Raw genomic sequence first — 26,558 nt, 5'->3', positions numbered from 1 at the left:
ATTTTATGATCCCAAAGTAAAGAATATATTTGAGACGGGAACTGCAGTATTTTTTGAGGATATTGAGTTTGGGGGGAAGAATAAAATAACAGACTTTGTCTTCGAGGAGGAATTTGATCCAAATACTCTTCAAGAGGAAATGGTTCATATTCCTATGATTGATACTGATAATGTTCAGGATTGTATTCCTGTCATTGATCAAGATATGATACAAGAACAACAAGACATTGTCAATCAAGTTCCAATCGAACAAACTCAACAACCTCAAGAACCAGCGTCTGAAGAACAAGTGTCTTTACGGAGGTCCACTAGAGAAAGGAAGAGCGCTATTCCGGATGATTACATAGTGCTACTCCAAGAACATGAGGAAAATGATGGTATGACGGAGAATGATCCAATCAACGTTCGTCAAGCCATGCAAGATTCAAATTCTCAAAAGTGGGCCGAGGCAATGAGTGAGGAGTATAAGTCAATGCAAGACAATAAAGTTTGGGAACTTGTCCCATTACCAGAAGGTGTGAAACCCATTGGTTGTAAGTGGATTTTCAAAACCAAACGGGATTCAAAAGGTAATGTGGAGAGGTACAAAGCACGTCTTGTAGCTAAAGGCTATACTCAAAAATATGGGATTGACTTTAAAGAGACCTTCTCTCCAGTTTCATCGAAGGACTCTTTTAGGACAATCATGGCACTTGTTGCACACTTTGATATGGAACTTCATCAGATGGATGTCAAGACAGCTTTTCTCAATGGAGACATTGAGGAAACAATCTATATGGTGCAACCAGAACACTTTGTATTGGGAAATCCAAAGAATATGGTTTGCAAACTTAAAAAGTCCATCTATGGGTTAAAGCAAGCTTCTCGTCAATGGTACCACAAGTTTCATCAAATAATTATCTCATTTGGTTTTGAGGTAAATGTAGTAGATGATTGTGTGTATCATAAGTTCAGTGGGAGTAAACATATATTCCTGGTTTTATATGTGGATGACATTTTGCTTGCCACAAACGATATAGGCATGTTGAACGATACCAAGAAATTTCTCTCTAGACATTTTGAAATGAAAGATCTTGGTAACGCCTCTTTTGTATTAGGAATCCAAATACATCGAGATCGTTCTCAAGGTATTCTTGGATTATCGCAAAAGAGCTATATCGATAAGGTACTTAAAAGATTTGGCATGCAAGATTGTAAGCCAGGTAATACCCCGGTCGCTAAAGGAGACAAGTTTAGTCTTAAACAGTGCCCTAAAGGAAGCCTCGAGATTCAAGAAATGCAAAAGATTCCCTATGCTTCGGCTGTAGGAAGTCTTATGTATGCTCAAGTTTGTACGCGTCCAGATATTGCGTACATTGTTGGAGTGTTGGGCAGATATTTAAGCAACCCAGGAATGGATCACTGGAAAGCAGCCAAAAGAGTAATGAGATATCTAAAGAGAACTTGTGATTACATGCTCACATATAAGAGGTCGAATAATCTTGAGATCATGGGATATTCGGACTCCGATTTCGCGGGATGCCAAGATAGCATGAGATCCACTTCAGGCTATGTATTTCTATTGGCTGGCGGAGCTATCTCTTGGAGAAGTGCCAAACAAGCACTAACAGCTTCTTCCACCATGGCGGCTGAATTTATAGCATGTTACGAGGCATCTAATCATGCAATATGGTTGAAGAATTTTGTCACTGGGCTGCGTATTCTAGAAGAGGTTGAAATTGTTTTGTGACAATAGATCAGCTGTATTGTATTCCAACAATAATAGGAGCTCGACAAAATCGAAACACATCGACATCAAGTTCCTTGTTGTGAAAGAAAGAGTACAAAGTGGACAGATTTTGATTGAACACATAGGCACAAACTCCATGATAGCAGATCCTTTTACGAAGGGTTTGCCACCCAATGTTTTCCATGAGCACACCACTCATATGGGTGTTATTCAGTTTCATGAAGTCTAGATCTAGTGGGAGTTTGTACTATACATTTTATGTTTAGTTCTGTTGTTCAAACTTATGTATTTGGATATTTTCTGATCAGAAATAAAGTTCATTGTTTACTTTACACTTTGTCTAACTGAAATTAAGATTTTGATCTCACTTTGGTAAAGAAGGACCAGTTGAAAATTGACATGAATAGATCACCTTGCATGTAATTTTCATGCCACACATTCATGATTGATCTATGTCATTTGATTGTATTGATATGTGTGACCATTGATGGTTTAGTTGTGATAGATACAACAAAGACTGCATTGATCCTATGTTGATATAATTAATGGACGAGATTGTTTAAGAAGTCTTATTGTTGTGATGACAAAAGTTTTGAGCTCGTTAAGTTTAACACATTTATAAGTTTACACATATGGTCCAGTGGGAGATTGTTAGAATATTGGGACCATAAATGTAATTATAAATGTTTACATGTCATCAATTAAATAAGTCATAAACTTATGTGGTCTAATTTGGAATAAGAATTGACTTGAGGACTTAAATGTCATGATATTTAAGTGTGGATACCATATATGATATTTCTGGTTTGTTGAGGGACCAAATTAGAAATAGTGAAGTTTGTTTAATTATAAAATGGGTTATGGTCCCAATTTTGCAGAACAACGTATCGTTCTGTTTCCCATCAACAGAACTCTTTGGTTTTTTGGAAGAAAACTGCAAGATTGAAGATCATCACCGAAAACTGACTGCAAACTCATGGATTCCGGTACGCTTCCGCAATTATGATTAATATATATGTTGTTTCTTGAGAATTGAATAGAATTTGGAGATTGTGTATTGAGATATGAAACCCAATTGATTTCTTCACAAATAAGATATCTCTCTCACAAAATACGACCTGTGAGACCGTCTCACACAAATTTTATCCAATTTTGTTAAACATTTATTTACGTGGCTACCCACTTTGTGTATCTATAAATTTAGGATTTTGTCGACTCATTACTTCACATTAAAGAAAGATTTGAAACTTAGAAAAATCCGAAAATTAGGACAAAATCATGCAAATAACTGAAAGCAAGCAGATAGTTTCAAATGAAAAGAGTGTATCCATCTTCTCCAACGCCTCATAAACTCCAAACTTACAAGATTTCAATGCTAGACGAGGCCAATTCTCCAATGCCTGTTCCTCTAATCTTGTACTACCCGTATAGTCCTAAATCACCAACCAATACCACCTTTGAAACAAGAATACAGCTTCTGAAGCGCTCGCTTTCGGTGATCTTGACAAGATTTTATCCGTTAGCAGGACGAATAAGGAAAGATGGCCGATCCGTTGAGTGCAAAGATGAAGGGGTTCCGTTTATTGTCGCCAAGATTGAAGGAGAGATGATGACGGATTCGAGATATAAACAAGCGCAGGGGCCGGCCGAGACTTGCCTGTTTCCGCTTGAGATCAGGTGGGATACTGAACTTGGTCCAGGTGATAATGTCGCCATGATTCAAGTGAGCCAATTCGAATGTGGTGGGATCGCCATTGGTGTGGTTTTCTGGCATAAGGTGGGGGATGCAGACATGCGGTGACAATCATCAATTTTGTCCATTCTTGGGCTACAACTGCTCGAGGTTCAAAGAAAGAATGCATATGTCCGAACTACTTATTTCAACATTTATTCCCGCAAAATGAAGAAATGCAAACACAAGATGGTTCTCTACGACCACTTCTCAGAGTCGGGAAGTCTGTCATGAGACGCTTTGTGTTTGATTCCTGTGCAATAAACAATCACTTGTTGAGTGTCCCACTCGGGTTGAAGTCGTGTCAGCACTCATATGGAGGTGTTTCATGGCTGCATCTCTCGCGAATAACAAGTCAGCATCGCTGCTAACTCATGCAGTGAATCTGAGGAGAAAATCCCAATCGCCGTTTACAGTGGATTGTTTCGGGAATTTCGGTGGAATGGCAACAGCATCATGCACCAATCGAAATGAAATGGATCTTGCACACTTGGTTAGGAAAATCAGGGACGCAATAAGCAAGGTTAATGACGATTATATTGCAAGAATGCTCGTGGATCAAGGGTTTTTAGGTTATTGCCAGAATCTTGAAGAAACTTGGAGTGAGATTCCCTCTTCGCAAATTTGTTGCATTCATTACTTCAAAATATTCAGTTTCCTCGTCGATTTGCTTAAAGAATTCTATGTCCTTCGAGGATGTGTTGATTTCATTCTATTTTATATTGTAATGTAGGGGGTTTAGCACTTACGTGACAAAAGTTTAAACCAGACAATTGAAAAAAGAAACATATGGGAAACATGGAAATCATGTTAATGATGCTGAAATGGTCGGAAACAGTCGAATCATGACAAAGATGACGTGAAAATTTTTAAAGGGCTCTTCATTCCGCATGAAATTTAAATAAATTTGCTCTGAGATTGGCAGACAAAACCTGCTATATAACATCCCATACTTAACAGCATTTCCCAAGACTCAATGACTAGTCCATCGATCATGTTTCAATCAAACTTGGGAACATAAATTGTAAAAAGGAGGCAACAAATTCAATATTTAATCATATTTTTTAAAAATAATCACATGATAATGTTATAATTTTAGTTTTAGTTTTTTACAAACTCAAATTTATATTTTTGTTTTTTTAATATTTAAATAAATATATTATTTTATCCACAAAGATTACACGACATCTTCTCCATCTAAAATATAATTTTTTAAAAATATTGTTTTTCAATTATCATGAAATAAGAGTAAATACTTATTTTGACATACAAAGTACTAATTAAAAGGTTTCAAATACTTGATTTCGCTATTTGAATACTCCAAATATAAAAAAAAATACTATATTTTAAAGTAATCACCACAAATTCATTAATGGTTGGTCTTTTCATTGAAAATGCTCTAAGATTACTTATTCATGTCATATAATTTTTGAAAAAACGTAGTTTCTCACCTTATTATGGAATTAGGAAAAATAATTATTTTAACTGATAAAATACCTATTTTGGGGTTCGATATTTAATTTGACTATTTGAATATTTGAAATGTATAAAAAATACTTGAATTTCAAGTTATAGTAAGTGACTTTTGATGGAATCATTTCTGGAGTTAAAATGTAATATCTAAATTGGTACAAAAATATTTAATTAGAGTTTAGAAATATACGATTTTACTTCCTAAATATTTTTATCTAATTATTTGGATATATCAAAATATAATTTAAAGTTAATATTAAATATTTTTCATGTTTTATTTGTGAAGTTAAAATAGACGAAACAGTCGAATGATAGATGACATGAAAATTTTAAGGGTCTCGGAAATCTAATTAAATTTGCTCTGGGATTGGCAGACAAAACTTGCTATCCAACATTTCATACTTCTTAACTGCATTTCCAAGACTCAATAAGCCCATCAATCGTATGTTTCAATCAAACTTGGGAAAAATAAATTGTAAAAGGAGGCAACAAATTCATGAATAAAAATTATCTCAATGGCACACCAAACAAATGAGGTTAGCAGTATCCATCACAGCAAACAGTACAGTGCTAAAAAAAGTCTAAAAATCAAATATTTCTTTGCTAAAGCAATCACTGTCTCAAGATATACAATCCGGCATCGTATACTTTCTCATCAGTTCCGACCGAGTGGCAATGATCTGCAGCTATAAGTCTCCTTGAAATTTGACTTCTTAGATGAAGTGAAGATCGATTCATACACCGACTTGGTAGCATTTGTCGGTATAGTATCCGTTGCCTTGAACTTCTTAGACAGCCCATTGCCATCACCTTTTACTAACTCAATCCTATGTTTTTTCCCATTCTCAGTCGATTTTCTCGGCTTCTCCTCATTCACATTGCTCATCTTCTTTGATTTCTTGCCATTATCCTTTTTTGCTTTCTCCTCTTCTTTCAGTTTCTCCCACAAAGCTGTTACCTCATCTTCGCTCCCATTGATGACTAATTTATCATTTTCTGTGAACTCTTTATGACAAACCAAACAACCCGCCGATTTCACCTCCTTCAAACTCTTTGCGCTCAAAACATGCCCACAACTTTTTATGGCAAAAAACTTGTATTTCCCGTTGAATTCAAGGCCCGAAATCGGGCACTGGAATTTCACAGCTCCATCACCACCTCTGACTCCAGGTATCGGCACCAGCTCAACCGGAATCATATCCTTCAAACCCTTAATATATCCAAACTCCTTGGGCAAATTCTTCAAAAGCAGCCCCTCGACTAAAGCCTCCTTATTGAACAAATTCCCCAATTTATCAATAACCTACAGGGTGCCTGAGCGGTTCGTTGGATAAACTACAGTTAACCCATTTGGAGAGACGTAACTCATTCGGATCCACCTTATCCGGCTTTTTCACGGCGTACATATTCAGATAGCAGTCTCGAGACTCAGCTCCGGTGGCTCCTCCATCTCCTCCGCCTCCACATAATCGGAAATTTGCCGTGAGAGTCGACAAAGCGGGGATTCGAGAATTCGGGAAGAGGGGAGTGGCGTCCGAAAGGGGTTTTCCATTTAGAGTGAAGAAAAGGGATTCCTGAGGCACCGAAGCTTCAGGAAAAAGGGAAGATTTGAGGTGGTGGAGTGTAAAATTAGGGCTTGGGTTTCGGAAAATCATGGAACGGGTGGGGATTTGAGGGTCCACGAATCGGACAAAAATTTGATGAATTTGAGTTTCAGATATCATACTTACAAAGGAATTCCGTCAACAATCTGATAGGATTGCAACTTCAATGGCTGCAATTTACGAGTTACACAAGATCGGGTGAAGAAGAAGAGCTTAATTTGAATACGTACATATAATATTAGACGGAGAGAATGAACCTAGAGTTGAAAATGGGCTGGATCAGCATTCAGATATGCATCTGGACCGATTTGCATATTGGACATCAAGATTTCTTTTATGTGGGCCTAACATTATTAGATTAGATCAGAAGATACTAATATTTTTTTCAATAAAGGGTTAAATTTAGTTCATATAGATCAAGTAGTTTAATCACATAATTGGTTTTACAGCAATATTTTTAGGCTACTTTGGTTGAAAGATAAAATAATAAAATAATTAAGAGAGAAATAATAATAAAAATTATTGAAGTAAAAATATAATATATAATGATAAAATAATATTATATTTGGTACGATGGTTAAGAATGAGACTATATATGTAAGAGTTGCTTCTCTTGCTTTAGTCAATTATGTAAATTATAAATTTTGGTTCCATTTTATGTCGAACTAAGTTTTTTTTTTAAATGAATTACCAAATGGATAAATTTAAAGAAAATGGAGAACCTGACGATTAAATTTTAAAATAAATTACTGAGTGTTTTTTTAGTTAGAGAATTAATTATTACATTTGAGTTTCAAAATCACACATTACGTAATTAAGACGATTGTTTTGGTTTTTTTTACGTATTGTTATGTTGCATTATAGAAATATTTACAAGGGCATATTATTTTAATCATTTTGTTAATACATGTTGAAAATCAATACGAAAGTGGATGATTATAAATTTTATATTTACATTATTTTTATTTTTTAAATTTGAGATTTTTTCCATATTAACTAATTTTTGATGGATCTATCACGTGAAAATCAAAAAAAGGTTGGTGAAACATTGATATCGATATCACAAGTATTTTATTTATGTATATATTTATTTAGGTAAATAGACGAAGGATGGAATGGGGGGTGAAGATCATAATGTATCATAGATATAAGATAAAAAAGTGACACAACGTTTATCAATTATTATTTATCAATTAATCATAAATGGATGTTCCTAAAAATATAACAAACATTTGGAGGCACTTTTGTCTTTTTGAATTCAAAATAAATATAGCAGTTGGCACATATTAGTAGGTTTTTTTGAGACGACGTCACATATCTTTATCCGTGAGATTAATTAATCATATTTATATTTACAATAATAAATAATAATTTTAACATGAAAAAATATCCAAATAGAAGATCTGTCTCACAAAATTAACTCGTGATATTATATCAATTTTTTATGTTATTTAATTATATATTTTTTTTAAAAAAAACCTTGAATAAGCCTGTTAGTTTAAATGATTAAATTGTGATGAAACTTACTTATATGGCAATCTTAAAACTTGACGAGTCTTGTATAAATTATAATTTGTGTTTATAAATTTAAAATTCCTTAAATTATTGAATTTTATTTTAACAACTTGTATTAAAGTAACATTTAATTAAATCTAGCTCCACATGCATGCCTCTAAGAACTAACTACTTGAGCGCTTAAAACCTGTGGTGGATGCAATTAAGAGACCATTAATTTAATCCACCTAACTGATCAAATCGAGCCAAAATTTAATACATATTCATCCTATACATATTCGGTTTACTCACGGCTCATTCATCACTCCCAACTTATAAATTCAATTTTAATTTTATTTTTTGTCAAAATTGAATTTTAACCAACCTCTAAAGAAAAGTTGTTTTTCACTTTTTTTAAAAAGAAAAAATACTTCTACTTCTAATTAATTCAAATTCACAAGCCAATTCCATGTTGATCTTGATTCTTGAAAACTGAGTATTAATTTACTAGACACTCTTATCTTCAATTTTTCTGTCTGATCCAAATTATTATTTACAATACAATTAAAATCTTATCTTTCGCAAACACTTCAACAAAGATATTTTTGATATTTTATTAAAAAACTAGTGTTAGCTTAACTTATTTATCAAACATTTCATCTAAAAAAATGCGAGTTTTGCACTTTTATTTTCAAATGCTACTGACCAATTTATAATCTATAAAGTTGATTACTGCTTTAAAGACATAATCTCCGCAGATATGATTTTAATTTTTAAACCATGCTATCATATTCTTTCATAAGAAAAAGAGAAAAGAGAGATTATTGAACAGTCCCTCTCTTGAGTCTCTCTCCTTTCTCTGAATGGGAAAAATATTCCATAATTTCATCAAATTCCTTGAGCTCAAAGTCACCATCTATCCATCTAATACCACTCCATTTTTGAATTGGGTCCCCTCACTACTCATTACAGATCAGTGCTCTAAATGAGTACTAAAGAAGCAATGGATTCGGGTGTCAGCAGAAGAAGAGCAAGTGCCCCAAAATCAGGCTCTGTCTGGGAGACCAGAATGAAGCTCGATGAATTCAAAGGTGGCATCAAAGTCTTCAATGCCAATCATCCGATTCCTGAAGAAAAAACTCAGATTGTACGCACCACTGGTGGCACTGCTAGTCCCGTGAACAACAATGAGGCAGTTGGCCCTGTGGATAAAGGAGTTGGAGCCAAACAGAGCCCAGTTAGGGGAGGGAGCGGGTCGGCTAAGAGGAGAACATGGAAATCTGATGGTTTTGAAGGCAGCCCAATTCAAATTGGTAGGCAGAGATCGGATGTGTGCAAGAATTTGGATGACAAGTTCAAGGAATCGACTGATTCTGCCGATGGGAATGCTAAGAAAAACCCAGTCCAGGTCAAGAAAACTAGACCAATCTCGGCTCAGTTGAGGAAAGTGAAATCGGATTCTCCCGAGGAAACGAGGGATGAGAATTCCAAGCCGGAGAAGGTGGGGATTGAGGAACTTACTGATGGGAATTTGAAGAATTCTCCTTCACCTCCATCGGTGAAGGTAATAGGCAATGATCATGAAGGATCTGTCGGGAAATTCGACAAGATCCTATTGGGGAGAAAATCGAGATCTGAAGAGGAACTTGGTGTATGTGAAGTGGAGGAAGTCGCAAGCAATGCTGACAAAATCAAGAATACAGAAAAAGATGATGATGATGATAAGAAAGTTGAGGTGGAGATTGTAGAAAAGAATCTTGAAATTAAAGAGATAAGTTCGCCAGAAAGTAAGCCAACGAAATCAGTGATCCAGGAGAAGAAACTGCTTCTGGGAAGTCAAAAATCTATGATAAATTCACCCATTGTGAAGAAGCAGCTGCCACCAGCTATGAATCTTGCCAAAATTCGTCAAAATCCCACTAAATTTATCCCAAGTAAATCTTGAGTTCTCTCTGGAAATTCTTCATCCAATTGTATATATTTTTAATGCTCTGCCCTCTGTAAGTTTTCTTCTTCTTCATCCTTCTTCTAGTTCCAGATTCAGATAATTCCCATGGAGTTCCAAGAACTCGGAGCAAATTACAGACTTTTGGTGAGTTCCAAATTCCCAAATCCCTCGAATTTTTTTATATTTTGGATGAATTTCAGATTAGTTTATAAAATTCCCTTTCATGTTTGGATTTGTGCAGCTGACTTGATCATGTGGAGGGATGTAGCGAAATCATCTTTCATATTTGGCATTGGAACATTTGCGATGATTTCATCTTCTTACACGAAGGATCTTAATATAAGGTTATATATTTAAATTATTTAACAATTTATAATTATAGAATTAATGATAATGTTAAAATAATATTTTGTATGATTTTATGGGATATTTGCAGCTTCATTTCTGTGGTTTCCTATTTAGGCCTTGCGTATCTTGCTGTGAATTTTCTTTTCAGATCCCTCGTTAGCAATAGCAGGTAATTTACTATTAATTATTGAGTAGGTCTCTTGTGAGACGGGCTCACGAATCTTTATATGTAAGACGGATCAACCTTACCGATATTCACAACGAAAGTACTACTTTTATCATAAAAAGTAGTGTTTTTTCATAGATGATCCAAATAAGAAATTTGTCTCACAAAATACGACTCGTAAGATCGTCTCACACAATTTTTGTTTTAATTATTTGTTTTTTTTTTTATTTTTAAGCCAACAAAGTTTTAGATAAAATTGGGCCAAAATATTTGATAATGGTCGACCATATCATACTTTTTTATTAATCAATTTATTGTTTACAGAAAACACACGTAGTACCAAGCGTGTAGATATGAGAAGATCATATGGAGGACCATCTTTAACAAAATGTGGGATTTGTAAAAGTTCAGCATTGGTTTCTTATATGTTGTAACCAATATTTGATGCTGGTTTTTTTTTTTGGCGACCTTATCTTTTATAAAATCGAGTACAAATAGTTTCACATATTTATATTCGTGTGTAGATCGATTCGATAATCGATCTGGAGTAAGAAGTAGTAATATTTTTTAATCGGTCGTGTTCGATATGAGATATGTCTTATAATATTGATCAATGAGACAATTTTATATGAATTTTTTATATAAAAAATACGCAGTGTACAATGATGTTTTAAAAAATATGAATGAGTTCAATTGATCTCTCTCTTTTTTTCTTTTTTTTTCCTCTCAAACAAATAGGGTGAGTATTGATCAGGGGTGTTCAAATTTCGGTTAAAACCGAAAAAACCGGCCGAACCGTAAAATTCGGTTTTTACGGTTCGGTTTTTTCGGTTATTTGACCGGTTTCGGTTTCTATATTACGCATTTTCGGTTTTCCGGTTCGGTTTTCGGTTTTTTTAAAAAAAACCGAAAAAACCGAAAAACCGAATATATGAGAATTATTTGTTTTTTTTATTATATTGTACTCCAAACATGTCCCAACTTAAAAATTAAAAATAGAACTTAAAAATAAACCAAACATGTCCCAACTTAGGTTTTGACATTCAAAATTTCAGCCGCAGTCGCACACCTTTGTTGAATTGTTGTGCTTGTGTCTTGCTTCACACATTTCCTTTTCAATAAACCAACAACACAAGTCTAGATTGGAGAAGAAGAAACATGTGTTGCTTTGGTAGTTCTCTGCTCTCTAATTTATATATCTCATATCTTTAATGTTATAATTATTTTATTCTTTATCGGTTGATGATACTTGTTTTTAAATTTTTCTAGATTTTATCAATGATGGAAGAGATTCTTGCATTATTGATATATAGTTGTGACTTGCAATCAGGTTTGTTAAGTTGATCTAATTTATATGAACTTATTCTTTTTATAATGTGTTGATATTTTAATTTCCATACACATGAGAATTTTTATTGCAAGAGTTGATAAATCCATTGCTGGAATTATTCACTATCAATATATCCAAATTCCAAATTGCTTATAATTGTCATTGCTGTAATTTTTATTATTTTGATGTTTGTGAGATACTTGACAAATTGGTAACACGAATGATAGCTATGCCTATTTTTGATTACTTTATTTTGGTTTTTGTAAGATAATCAAACAAATTTGATTGTGGTTTTTTATTATATTTTTTTTAAATTTATAACGTACAACTTTATTTATAACTAAATTTATTACACAAACCGTAATAACCGACCGTAATAACCAAACCGTAATACAAAAAAACCAAACCGGACCGAATTAAAATGGTTTGGTTTAGGATTAGGCATTCGAAAAACCGTAAACCGAAAAACCGAACCGAAGTTTATTAAAACCGAACCAAACCGACCGTTGGACACCCCTAGTATTGATAATAACCCCATTGAAGATTATGTGATCAGAGAGGAAGAAGCCATTTGGGCAGTAAAATTGCTTCTTCCTTGTGTGAATGAGTTCCTCCTTAAACTGAGAGCCCTTTTCTCCGGGGATCCTGTCACCACGATGAAGGTGAAATCTCATTTATGCCCTTTATTATCTTATATCATGTATTAAACTTGATCCAACAGAGCCAAACAAATTTATATCAAGATATGTTTTTTATTTTGATACTTTACCAAATTTATCGTTGGATTTTGATAATTGCAATTACTATGTTTTATAAAATAATCCAATTAATTAAAAAAATTATTTAACTCAAATTTTTTTTAAAAAAAATTTAAACTGTACAACACACATACCAACTTTATTTATTTTTGGCATACTGTGGAAATATTATATTTTGGGAAGATGACAATTTTAGCCTCTGGCAGTTGGCAGTGCTTCTGTTTGTTTTGGCAAGATGTGGCAGCTCTATCACAATGTGGAAGATGGCTAAATTAGGTACATCCCCCCACACCAACTACCCTTGCTTTTTTTTTTTCCCCTTTATTTGAAATTGATAATGGGCTTTTGATGGGTAAATTAGTAAAATGGAAAAGAGAAATTTTTTTTTAAAGAACCAAAAAATTATGAAGAGCTTAACATGGTGATGGATTACAGTTTATTTGGTGTAAAAATTCGGTTCGTTTAGAATCTTAAAATAGATGGATTATAGTTTATCCAACGGGATAGATTATTGTTTATTTGATGTTTTTTTAAACGAGAGAACACACATTAGTTATCTGTAGATATGTACAGGATAAATTCTCGAGTTGAACGCAGTAACCTACAAACTACGTCAATAAAATAAACAATATTAAGAAAAAATTTGTGTGACATACTCGCCTAAAAAGATTCTGATAAAAAATAAAACTTGTGACCAAATATATCTATTTCTTCAACTTGAAGACCACCCCCATGCAGATAGTTTATCCTAGTTTTGATTACATATATAGGTGTTTATAATTGAAACCAACATGCTAAATGTACGATTACGGGCCTTGGGTTATATATGAGAGAAGTAAAGCCCTATATTAGACTAACCTTAAAATAAAAATTTATAGTAGATATATTAGACAAAAGCTCATAAATTTTTTGGTATTTAAGTTTATTTATGTATTTATATTATTATCGCAGTAAAAAAATTTATTTGACATGACAACAACAGGGTTTATTGGAGTATTTACGTTGCCAAAAGTCTGCTCCTCCTATTCCGTTCAGATAACTGCATACGGTAATTAAATAAATCACCCAACTCTGAATTTTATGCAATTATTATTATTATTTACGTTGGCCGACACTATTATTTTCATTTATTATATTCCATTGTTTCTGGCATCGAATTTATTTTGATCAGATGTTTGTCTGCAGAATTTATTTTTATAAAATAATTTTTTTTTAAAATAATATTTTTTTATGGATAATCTAAATAAGATATTCGTCTCACAAAATTAATATGTGAACAGTCTCATAAGAGTCTGTGAAAATTCAAATGGTTAAGAGTTAACAGACAGTGTAATTAATTAAAATAAATAAATTTACCGACAGTAGGGCCGAGCTCTCTAGATTTGTGTGCCAACTGGCGTCTTTGTTTGTTTTTTTTAATGTTTGCTAGTACTTTTGTTAATTGTTTATTACATCAAGGGATCTTCTGGATCCGACGGTTTATTGACGTTTGGGAGTCATGCACTCACAAGAAAGCCGTTGGATTTGCAACCTTTTCTCTTGTTTGGAACCTATCATCTGTAATCGCACGACTTTGGACAGGTAACAGACTAAACATTCTTTTGTTCTAATATTAAAATAATGTTTCAATAATAATTTTTTTAAAAAATAACCATCATAAAGATATTGTTAAATAATTAAGTCTGTAATTTTCAATAAAAATAAGAAACTTATGTACGTAATATTAAAAATGTACAGATCTTGAATATATTTTTTTTTTATTAATATCAATGAAATTTTATGTTACGCAGTGTTCATGCTATATGTTGCCTTAAAGTGTTACCAACAGTCTTTGATAAGAGAGGAACATGAACAAGGAGAAGGAAGAAGTGAAGTTAAAAGTAGGATAAATGCGTGATCCTAATTTACTAAACCGGAAAGCTGTTTGCTGATTAATTAGGAATTTGCATTGTGGTCATATTATATATCTTTTTCATGCTATATATATATATATATAGCATCATATATACATACGTTATTAACATTAAATTCTCTTACGTTTTTTTTGTTTCAGAAGAGAATTCAAGTTTTTGGTGCTCAAATCATATATATATATATATATATATATATATATATATATATATATATAAATCATATTGAAATTTTTGAACTTGGCCCAACACAAAAGCGTGATATATTTATAGTAGTACATATTGTGAACCGCTGCTTCACGCCTTCACCGGATCATTGGATTTCTCGTTCTCCAAGAGGTGAGGGATGTTTTCACCTGCAAGGAAAATGGTGGGCTTCGCACGGAGACTCTGTGTGCGATTAAGCATCCATCATTAATTTTTTTTATTTAATTTGGATCTAACAACCAAATTAATTTGGTCGTTTTAAAAACAAAATCATTTTAAAAATCATAATAACAATATGAATATTGTGAAAACTGTGGAATTTTTTTTAGGTTCTGAAAATCCAACAATTATATTTTATAAAATCCAAACATTTGTCTATAATTAATTTGATTTTAGTTTTACACAATCTTTAATTTCTTTCACATACACAATCTCAAATATTTTTCCGTAAGGATTCTTCCATATTTCTCATATCAAAAATAGACTCTTCATCATCGGATGATGAAAATGTGTCTCACCCTGTGATCAACCAATTGCTCTTTTCGTCAAGACGATCATCAACCTGGAGATAACTGGCACGCACTGCTGTAGTGCTTGAATTAGGAAAGTCAAGTCGTGTAAATGGCTACAAACGGAAAGAAAAAACGTGTTGTTGGGATGAAAGATTTAATACTTCGATAATCCCATTTACATTGAGAAATATTTTCTAAGGTAATTCCGAATGAGGAAATCTTTGTATTCAAGAATTTTGGAAACTTTACAAACCAATTGCGCCTTAATTTTTCCAACATAACGCAACCAGTAAGCTATGGTTGTTATTACTTCAGAAGCTTTCGACTGAGATCCAGCTGTTTGCATATGATGCTGTAGGTGATGAAGTTGACCAATACATAAGGATGAGTACTTCGACAACGTTGGAATATTGTTTGAATTTTTTTTGAAGGGAGTTGTATGATATTTTTTTTTAGCAATATTTTAGGAAACCAATATATATCTACAGACGTTGCTCGACTAACTTGTGAAAAATCTTAACGATGGTTTCTCGGGATGTTTGGAAGCATTGATTTCATGCACTGAGCTTGGAATAATTGTCCAACAGTTTGGGCAGGATAATATCAAGGTGAACATAAAAAAAAACCTTCAATCATATTACATGCTACTGCATTGAGGGATTTATGGATTTGACATGCATACGTGCTGAATAGGTCCAATTTGTTCTTAAACATTGCAAAAGGTGAAGCCCCTAATGCGGTTTGAGGTAAACGGGAACCCGTACAACATGAGCTACTACCTCGCAAATGATTTTTATCTATCTTGGGCCACCTTTGTGAAAACCTTCCATTGGCCTCGCTCGAAAAAAAACATAAGATTTTTGCACGATATCGAGAGGGGTTAGAAAAGATATTGAGCAAGCATTTTGTGTACTCTAAGCATGCTGTCATATAGTAATTAAGATGTTCATTTCACATGTGAGATCCAACTGATTTATATTATTATTATATAATGAAAACTTGTATCATTCTTCTTAACATGATTATTGAGGACGAAATGGATGATATGCTGAAAAATCATGATTTCTTAGCTCAAGATGATGAAATGTGCCTTCAGATGTTGTCCCTTCAATATATCCTACCGTTGAGTTCAACATTTTTCTGGAGCGACATGCTGACATTAATGATCGAGATTGCACCACAGACTTCAAATGGACTTTATCGAACATATATTTGGAGTTTACATGTGATGCATAGTGGAATTATTCCATTTTTCAATCGAGTATTTTTAATTATGTGCCATTTGTTTCTAATTATGTGTACTTTTTAATTATGTTTTAAAATTTAATTATATGTATCATTATTTTAATCATTATATTTTTTAAATACCAAAGTTATTAAATGAAATTAAAAAAATCATATTTCAATACTATCTCAATAACATAATCTCACTATTATAAGAAAATATAATGAAAATTTTAACGTCGTGAATGTTTAACATGCCCTTATGTAAAATATTTCAATTTCTATATTTTTTTCTTGCTATCTACCGTGATTTCAGAGTCAAAAGAGATTTTTTATGAGGTAACTTTTTGATATTTTGTCTTTAAATAATTTAGATATTTATATTTTTCGTTGTGACTTGTATGTATTTCAGGTTTGATCATGTTGTTAGTTAATGTAAGTATTCTTTCAGTCAATTAATTTGTACTTTTAATTTTAATTTTTTTTCCTGATGTAATGCCATGATATCAAAACTGTTTATACGTTCGATGTCATGTCAATAATGCGATAAAAAATACTAAAATAGAAAAAACAGTTAATTGATTGAACTGTGAATTGACGACAACTTAAAAAAAAAACATATAAATTATACAAACAATGCATGTTATTTCTCCAGCAACTTTTTAGTCGTTTCGACTTCATCAAATCAGCGAATCTATTCGTTTTATTGCCACTTGAAATTTTACAAGATCAGATGTATTTTTTGTCCGTATGATCGTATCGAACCGAATACAAGTCGATTCAACCCCACCCCGGAAACAAATACGGTATACAGCGTTCCAGCTTCCATTCTGACACATCGAATCCCAGTAGTTTTCCCAAACCAATCCACCGTGCACACGTCTCTCCCACATAGTCAACAGCATTGGGGAAGGAGGTTTGATTCAAATAATGTCAATCTTTACGAAGATTCCTCCATCGTCCTTTGTACCCTCGCTCCTTTAAATGTGAGGTGATAAGAACGTACGAAGAAGCCCGAGACAACCAGAAGTGCGAAGAAAATGCCACTGCCCATGACACACCGAAATTTGTGATCTCTTAAAGCAAAAATTATTGTTCATGAACCTTGATCAACTGTTCTGTGCACTGCATGGACCGGAGGAGCTATAAACATGGTGGAGGTTGTTTTCTCCGGCAGTCATACTCAAGATTTACGAAACCCTAATGGTTCGATTAGAAATTCTTGTGGGCATGTGGTTTCTGGCAAAAGCTTGTTGCTTTTATGTACAAAAGGCCTTTTTAAAAAAGGGTTTCTCTTTGATTTTCAGATCTGATCCTTTTCCACGAAAATTACAACAAAGATGGGCCAAGAACAGGCAGTAAGTCCAGAAAATATTGATGGGTTTTGGATTTTTTCGGATGAGTGAGGGGGAGAGGACTTGACAGAAGAGAGTGAGCATACGCAGGCAATTGTATAAGAAGTATGCTTTTGTGTATGCGTGTGCTCATTACTTTTCCGTCAGCTTCTCTCTCTTTCCCTATCCCTCGCTGGTTCTTGAGCTTATATATCTTCTGTTACCCACTTCAATTTGTGACGTAATTTCATTAATTTTATTGTTTAATCTCGTTTTATGCTCTGGGAATGCTTGAAAAACGGATTAATCCGTGATATGTTAGCGTTAAATAGTGAAAATGGGGAACTCGATTACATAAGCCACCTGCCACTGACACAGGATTCTGACCAAGCATGAGCACACACCGGCACTGAGAAACAGACGCGCACACTACATATTTCGCAGCAATCTGTGTTTTTTTTTCTCTTGTTGGTACTTCATATGTTTTAAATGCTATTTCTTTTTTTTTTTTTGGCGAAGGAAAAAATTCATCTTATTTCATGTTAGTGATGGAAACCTGCGAATTACTTTATTTTCCCGGATGGATTCTTGTTTTTTTTCTTTCATTATTTTTTAGGAAAATATTGTTATTTTATAATAATTTAAGTTATCCACTACTAAAATGTTAATAATTTATTATCGGGGTGGAGTTCTGGAGCGTGTATTTTGATGTTGCTTTTCGAGAGGACGAATTGGGTTTGTTCAGGTACACCCGGGTACTGTTCTTGTTTTAACGGAAAAAGACTCGAGTTTTGCTAGGGTAATCTTATTGAATTTAATAAACTCCAGGAAAAAAGACTTTATCTTTTTACAATGTTTTTCCGATCATCCTTATCCGTTCCCAAGCCAAAAGGTGTACAGTAACCAGCTGAAATCTGAATCTCATGTTTTTCTTTTCATATTCACATTTCTGACATTTCCCCTTTATTTTATACGCAATTTTCTTTTTTCTTTACGGGAAAAACTTGGGTTTTTAATTTGGAATGATGAACCCACTTTAAGATTCTTTGAACCTTGAATCGTAGTGGCTGGAAATTTGATTTAATGAGTTTATTTTATGTGAGTTGCTGTTTTCCTAGAGTTTCAAGTTCTTATTTCTGTTTCAGAATCATAGACAGATAAGGAGAGTTCGTATGTACATGGACTGGTAAGGTATTTTATGCATTCATAAACCTGGTAATCTTCTTTTTTTTTCCTTTGTTGTTTTTGGGTCAATTCTCTTCTCAGTAATTTGACGGCTCGTAATTAATTTTAGTGGATGTGTTGAAAAATCCCTCACAAAATCTGGAATATCAGGTACTGTTTACTTGTTTAGTCTTCTTCGTGCTGTTGGCTTGTCAAAAGTGGAAGCTTTATTCGGTTGCATTTTATACGTTACTTGTTTAATCTGGTGTTGCTTGATTTTCATTATACTACAGATGCTCTCTTGTTCATTCTATCAGATTCGATATTTAGTTTCTTAGTGATTGTGGTTAAATAGATACGAGTATAGAGTGATAGTTTGTGTAAAGGAAGGATTTGTAGTAGGATTTTGTACTAGAAAGAACGAAGCCTGTGTGGATTGTGGCATGGATATTCACAATCTTTAGATTGTGTAAAACAGCCTTGTGAATTTTATGATCATCAGATTAACCCGAAAAAACTAGGTGATGGTACTGAAATTTGTTGAGAATTTGCGACGCAGCATTTAACCATTTAAGAATATTAACATAGCGTAATAATGCAGTTTTCTTGTTACAATTGGTCAAAGTTTAAATGCCACATGTTTAAAAGTCGAAATTTTTAAATAACATCAGATCTATTCGAGAAGTAGGTCCTAGGTTCAGTGTCACTATACGAAAGATAGTTCCATATGTTTAGAAATGAAACGTCGCTTATCAGATTTTACAAGATGGGATCTTTCATCACTTAGTGGTTAGCACCAAAGTTTCATCAAAACCTGTGTCAGATTAAATAACTTTTTATTTTTGTCTTATGGAGGGATTACTGGGAAAATAACCATGAAATACCTTTTGAACCCAAAGCGTAAAGTATACTATATAGTATTAGACTCTTGTCATTGTCATACATGTGCATTTGCTACTGACTTCTTAGTTTTCCTTATGCGGAAAATAGTTTCAAAGTCGATCATGGCACCTTGTTGATATGGGATCAGACTCAAATTTTGAACTGATTCTAGTTCATCATTCTAAAGATCCTTTAAGTGGTTCTATATGTGAAATCAGAAGACATCAAAATCAAGAAACCTTTGGTTATAAATATATCTAGATATATGTGTGTGACTGTGAATCATATAGAGAAACAAGAGGGATGAAAATAAATTGCAGGCAACATGATGATATATGTTGAACATCTTCAAGAGTAAATCATAGCATTTGAATTATAAAGTAACTTCAAGGCTCAAAAAATCAATGTCAAGACTTGTTCATGGTATCAAGTAGTTTCCTTTGATAACAATGAAGAATCTTTTACTTCATGCATTTGCACCTCAAGAGCTTGTTTCCAACCCTTGAATGTGGATAGTTAGTAGTTACTTAAAAAGTTACACGAATTATTTATCAAATACTCAATTCCTCAAGTAACTTCTGTTCCTATTGGTCTGCCTGTTTTTATCTATTGCCATGTTGAAAGTTCAATGTCGTGCTGGTCAGAAATCTTGAATTCTTCTAGTACAGTAGGATTGTTATTTTCATTGACAAAGTTGGTGCTAAAAATCCCTCGTGGGTAATGGCATTTTGTTAATGACTATTTTATGATAAAGTGCAGTGATAGAAAGATACAGTGGCATAAGCGACTTGCATATAATATTATGAACCTGAAAAGGCATAAGATATAGGGAGGAAAATGTGAAGTGGCTGTTGGGTGAAAGAAGAGCTCTTTAGGCATGCAAAGATCTTGCAAGATATGTATGATGGAGTTGCAATTACAGTAAGGGTAGTCAGAACCCCAAAAATGCGTAAAAAAAGCCAACATGCATAAACTGTAAACAAATCTATAAGAAAGCTAAATTAAAGAAGTCACATCATGATGGAAAGCTTTAGCCTGCTAAATATGGACGCTTTTACCTGGAAGAATAATGGTACTGAGTTATAGAGACCAAACCCTATGCGTGAGAATATACGAGGGTGATTAGTCAAGTTTTGAAATACTTGGACAAGTTTTCATGAACAAAAACAGAAGGCAATAGCTCTTATTATGAGTTTTTAACTAAACATCTCATACGGTGCCTTAAATGGGGATGAAACCCTAACTATAGTTGCAAAATGGGCTTAAACCATGACATGTTTGAGGGCATACTCTATATTAATCATTAACACTTGAAATTAAACAATAAACTAAGCTAGTTCAGGCGCATTAAATGGTAGTAATTTAATATTGTGTATGACTAATTGATTAGCTGATTTAAATTCTGTTTATACCTTTCTGACTTTCCATGTATTATCTGACATTTCCCTTGCTAAACATGGACAATACTTGGAGCTCCAATGATCTTGATTCTTTCTTTTACGGTTCTCTATTAATTGTTTGTGGATCATGGTGAAGGTTAACATCATTTTGCCTCAGTATAAGAATCCTTAAAATCTCGGAGTAAACCAGATCAAAGTTTGTGACGGAATCAAAACATGGCAACACCAAGTTAACACCTCCACAAATACCTATCTTGATGTTCAGTGTTCCTATACATGATACCTTCGGAATTATCTTTAGAAAAAATAAGAGCTTTTTATGCTTGCAATTTGAATGACATTGTATAAAGAATCGTAAAAATCATTATTGTTAAAAGAAGCCTCTTCAATTATTTTCCTCTCTTCTCTGTCAATGCCCTACCCTCATCTGCGTTACACCATTGTATTTGATCTAAGTACATCCCAATAGAGGAAATGACTCATTGATTTAGTCGCTTCTTTTTATCACAATCATGAAACAATAGGAGTTTAGATGGCATTGAAAGCTTTCTTGCTAGTAAATTTAACTTGTCAACCATCTTTGAGCTTGGGATATTCTGTTAATAAAAGCATGAACAATCATTGAGGCTTTGTATGAGAGTTTGGATTTAGAAGGGAAAAAAGTTAAGTGATGGGAAATTAAAAACTTTGTTTGAGAGATTTTAATGGAAAGAAAAGAAAGGAAAATGTGTTATATATTTAGAAGGCAAATTTCCTTTCAAATGTTGATGGAAATGAAAAGAAAACTAAAATTTCTTCTCTTCGTTGCTTAATCATATTCTTATAGGCCACCATATCATTGTGAATTTGTAGCGCCTGACTCGAGCCTCTACTAAACAGACTAATAAGCATGCATAATTAAACTTGATAACAACAAATTAAACAACGAAAATCAAATAACTTAATCATCTTACAACCCAAACGAAAACAAAATAATAATCTCAGTCTTAAAGGTTAATACAACCGTATTGAATTCATAATGTTGCACGAGAATACAATAAACCAAATAAAAACTTCTAGTGGATCACCAAAAGCCCAATTGCTCTTGTCACTGCCCTGGCCATTTGAACCGTCGAACCTAAGATCTGCCCTTTGGAATGGGATGTCCAAGATGAAAACAAAGACATGAACGACAATCGCCCTATACGAGAATGTACGAGTATACAAACCAATATGACGCATGCGAAATGCAATATGCTTGGATATCAAGGATCAAGTCTAGAATCTCATGCTCAGTCTAGAGAAGCCTGAATGTGTAGTCTCTGATCTGCAATATAAATGTTTTGACTCCCACAGTTATCATCAAGACGTAAACCTATAATGTCCAGGGTCATCAGAGCCCGTGAGTCCCATTAGACACGGTAGCTCTCAACACCCAACCGGCCACAATACAGAATAGGGCTGAACGACCCAAACAAACGAGGTATATCTCGAAAGATATCAGGCCCAACGTGATATGTCGTGCATAATATGTCCAAGCAGTAAAACATTTATCATGAACAAATAAATATGTTGCATAATAAGTGTGTATACTACGTTTAGATATCTCAGTCAGTACATCACGTACGTCACTAAAACAATCTGACAAAAAGTCTACTCGTCTGAACCCCTACAATACCAACATACTGAAATCATTATCATGCCATATCCAAAATTACTAAACATGCTTCAAAGTTCTTCCTAATGATCTTTGATTCACTATTTAAGGCTTTAGTAAAATGCATCCGTCGTCAGTCCGCTCGTGACATCTCGATATCCGTGTCTCAGCTCACTGACCCTTCCTCGATTCAGAACTAGCTCTGAAGCTTTCCGACGCTAAACTGCCCTAGAAACTGACTAAAAACCTATTGCATATGGCTGAAACTCGATAGAGAAGCGGGGGAAAGCGATGTAGGGAACAAATGAAATCAATTTCTATTTATAGGTTGCATCCGGACTAGTTCAAAAAATCCGAATTATCTGGAACATGTCATAATTACATTTGTGTAGTTGGATTTCTCGGGATAGGGTAATCTGAATTATATTGTGTTATCCATTCTAAATTTATTGGATTCCAACATGCTGATCATCAATTAATCACTTTCAAAATAATGTTTAATTAATAACCCTTTAATCATGTGTTAACTAGTAGTTCACCAAATGAGAATTTGAGTAATTACCAAATTTGGGTTGTTTTTTTGACCGAGTTAGAATTTCAAGAGATGCAACGCGAGTATAAAATGTTTCTAAGGCATGCTGGGGTGACATGGCAGTGAGTGTCGGAGAGTGAAAATCTAGCATTTTAGAAAGATTATTGTATCTAATCAATATGCCAATTTGTAGGTAATGTGTAGTTACACATGAATAAATCAAATAAGGAACAAACTTTGAAAAGAAAATGTTGGGATAAAACCACATAAGATAAGATTATTTGATAATTGCTTTGGCAAGTCCAACATCGACCAATAAATAAATCTGTGATAGAGTGATGAGAGAAATAAAAAAGATGGCCTGAACGAGATAGAAACTAAAATTAAGTTGTTCATTACGAATGTGGTTTGGATCTGACATTAATGATGATTGATGACCATATATTTGTCCTTGTAAGTTTGTGTTATGAAGATTAAAACATAATTATTCTGCTTTGATCATCGATAGAACATGAACTTACAAATTCTTGATTGATATTTACGAATATGTGGAGATCAACATGCATCGTGTTAACCATTATTTATCTCATTTTGATTCTAATATTCGAAATTTATTATAAAATAGGTTGCTCTAGTATATAGGCAAAGTGTATGTATCTAAAGAATATATGGTTTATTTTTTTTTTAAAACTAAGAATGTATAGTATTTTTGCAAACACTTACTGGTTAGTTTTGAGTTGGTTTTTTTTATTACTGATCATAACCATTCTTGTATGTCCAACTTTAAAAAAATGCACAAATTTTCAATCGTGAGTTTCGACTATGATCCATTTTGGACTTTTCTGTGTCGATTTTTATTGTCGTCACTAAAAAAGCGATGATTTAAATCTGTATAATAGTACGTGTTTAGAATAGAAGGGATTGAGAAGGTCACTTTTGAAATTAAATTAATATATGTGGCCTTTATATTAAGTTCATTTTATGACACTCAATGCATGGTCTATATGATTATTTTCTGCAAGAGTGATATATAACTTCTGCTTTCTGGTTTTGAGGTATGTTTGTGTGAGAGCTTGTTTAGCGTAGGTTTTTAGCGTGCAATAATGTGAATACTGGTGTTATATTCCTGACACATCTTTGACATGTCCTAGCTTTTGTATGTTATAGTCTGTATTTTGTTATGAATCAAACGAGAATTTGTTGGAAAAAAATATCATTCACTAGTAAGTTATCACTCACCATTTCATGCTTCATGTTTTGTTAGGCTATATATCATTTTTTCAAGAAACGAAATTCATTAATTAATAAATTTAAAATGTATGAACGAAGGATGATGCATAGTTCTAACTTATCTTACGAAAGAAATCAAGTTCTTCGAAAATCATTATATAAGAGGCTCGGATGCTCGGATGGTTGCTACACAAGCCACTGCATGGTCATTTTCCTAATTCATATCTGTAAAAGGACCAAAAGTTGTTAACCCAGTACCAGATGTCTGATATGGACACATTTTCGCAAAAACTCTATGATCTTTTGACAAAGGTAGTGTAGCTTGTTTTCGTCAGAGAAGTTTTCGGAGTGACCATAAATTATTTGAAAAATTATATCAGCGGTTTATTATATGACCTGATATTGAATAACCAGAGCCAATGTGACATAATTGATTATGTATTTTTTTCCTTTACCCACGCAGCGTTGTAATTTATTGATTTGTGAGGTTTGACAGATGGTGAAGGGTATGGAGTTTGAACATGATTGGTTGGAGTTGTGCGTGAGTGCGCCTTTGCAGAAGGATGCTGAAGAGGTGGAAGCAATCGACAAATGAGTTGAAGTCGGAAATGTTTTAAAGAGGCATCCTCCAATGACACGATTCACAAGTAAACCCGCCCCGTCCCTAACAAGGAGTACATTCAGTTATCATGAAGCCAGGTGTGTTCTTCCGCAAAGTATCCTTCAAGGAATGGATTATGAGATTGGAACCTATTTCCAGTTTCCATGTATCTTGGGATTGAATGATTCATTGCATCATAAGATACCTCTTTATTGCTCGTTTTATTTTCTTTCGTTTTCTCCTCTCTTTTGCTTCCATGACTGATGTTGTTCATCTTCGTATCATTTTCATGGCTTCATGACACGGTTTTGAAGGCCGTGTAGTCTTTGTACCCCAATTGCATGTGTATCATATACACTCTATGTAATATGTACATATCCATTACTGTAAATATAATTAAGGCCGTATAGTCTTTGTACCCCAACTGTGTGTCATATACACTCTATTTTACGAGAAATATTTAACTATAATACATCTTTTTCTTCATTTGTTTTGGAAAAAAAAAACTCATCTCCATCCGTCTTTAAAACACAAAAAAAAAATATAAATAATTTATGTCGAGATTTTTTTAAAAATATAAATAAATATATTAAATATATATCATACATAATATTCATATATTATGTTACATATGTGATACATGTACTTAGATGGTTAGCATATATCTATTTGCGAGGTATTTTAATTCTTGAGAGAGCGTTATCTCTTTCTCTCTACTTTCAAATTTATCCCCAGCTTATTCAAATATAAATCCTCTTATCTTCATATACTTACGTTATCGATTATTCAAATTCAAATTTTAAAATTACTCTTCGATGGATTTATTGAGTCTCGGGAAATGCTGTTAAGAAGTATGGAATGTTACATAGCAGGTTTTGTCTGCCGATCCCAGAGCAAATTTGATTTAAATTTCCTGCGGAATGAAAAGGCCCTTGAAATTTTCATGTCATCTTTGTCATTCGACTGTTTCTGACTATTTCAACATTATTAACATGATTTCCATATTTCCCATATATTTCTTTTTTCAGTTGTCTGCTTTAAACTTTTGTCACGTAAGTGCTAGCCACCTACATTACACTATGAAATATCCTCGAAGGACATGGAATTCTTTAAGCAAATCGAAGAGGAAATTGAATATTTTGAAGTAACGAATACAACAAATCCCTTATTTTCCTAACCAAGTGTGCAAGATCCGTTTCATTTCGATTGGTGCATATGATGCTGCTTCCATTCCACCGAAACAATCCGATGCAAACGGCAGTTGGGATCGTCTTCTCAGATTCACTGCATGAGTTAGCAGCGATGCTGACTTGTTGTTCATAAGAGATGCAGCCATGAACTTGT

General features: G+C 33.5%; 2 protein-coding genes, 1 long non-coding RNA gene and 1 pseudogene across 3 annotated transcripts; 3 read left to right on the top strand and 1 right to left on the bottom strand.

Moving 5' to 3' along the window:
• The first annotated feature begins 3,078 nt into the window (after positions 1-3,078).
• On the top strand, positions 3,079-4,214 carry LOC140828711 (limonoid 7-O-acetyltransferse-like). Its single transcript, XM_073191630.1, has 3 exons — positions 3,079-3,526; positions 3,726-4,063; positions 4,195-4,214. Exons 1-3 carry the CDS (start codon positions 3,102-3,104, stop codon positions 4,212-4,214), a joined length of 783 nt encoding a protein of 260 aa, XP_073047731.1. The 5' UTR covers positions 3,079-3,101.
• A 1,197-nt stretch (positions 4,215-5,411) lies between these two features.
• LOC140825992 (uncharacterized) lies at positions 5,412-6,778 on the bottom strand (annotated as a pseudogene).
• A 2,055-nt stretch (positions 6,779-8,833) lies between these two features.
• LOC140825991 (uncharacterized) lies at positions 8,834-14,495 on the top strand. Its single transcript, XM_073188071.1, has 9 exons — positions 8,834-9,966; positions 10,065-10,124; positions 10,222-10,324; positions 10,417-10,497; positions 12,345-12,486; positions 12,789-12,858; positions 13,565-13,630; positions 14,041-14,163; positions 14,373-14,495. Exons 1-9 carry the CDS (start codon positions 9,018-9,020, stop codon positions 14,477-14,479), a joined length of 1,701 nt encoding a protein of 566 aa, XP_073044172.1. The 5' UTR covers positions 8,834-9,017; the 3' UTR covers positions 14,480-14,495.
• A 3,304-nt stretch (positions 14,496-17,799) lies between these two features.
• On the top strand, positions 17,800-25,551 carry LOC140825990 (uncharacterized). Its single transcript, XR_012116767.1, has 2 exons — positions 17,800-19,276; positions 19,309-25,551. It is a non-coding gene; the product is annotated as an uncharacterized lncRNA (long non-coding RNA).
• Positions 25,552-26,558: the final 1,007 nt, after the last annotated feature.

The sequence above is a fragment of the Primulina eburnea genome, chromosome 3, assembly GCF_022965805.1.
Source record: "Primulina eburnea isolate SZY01 chromosome 3, ASM2296580v1, whole genome shotgun sequence".
Taxonomy (NCBI): domain Eukaryota; kingdom Viridiplantae; phylum Streptophyta; class Magnoliopsida; order Lamiales; family Gesneriaceae; genus Primulina; species Primulina eburnea.
The sequence above is the reverse complement of the archived record's forward strand: the minus strand, read 5'-3'. Positions and strand labels throughout refer to the sequence as shown.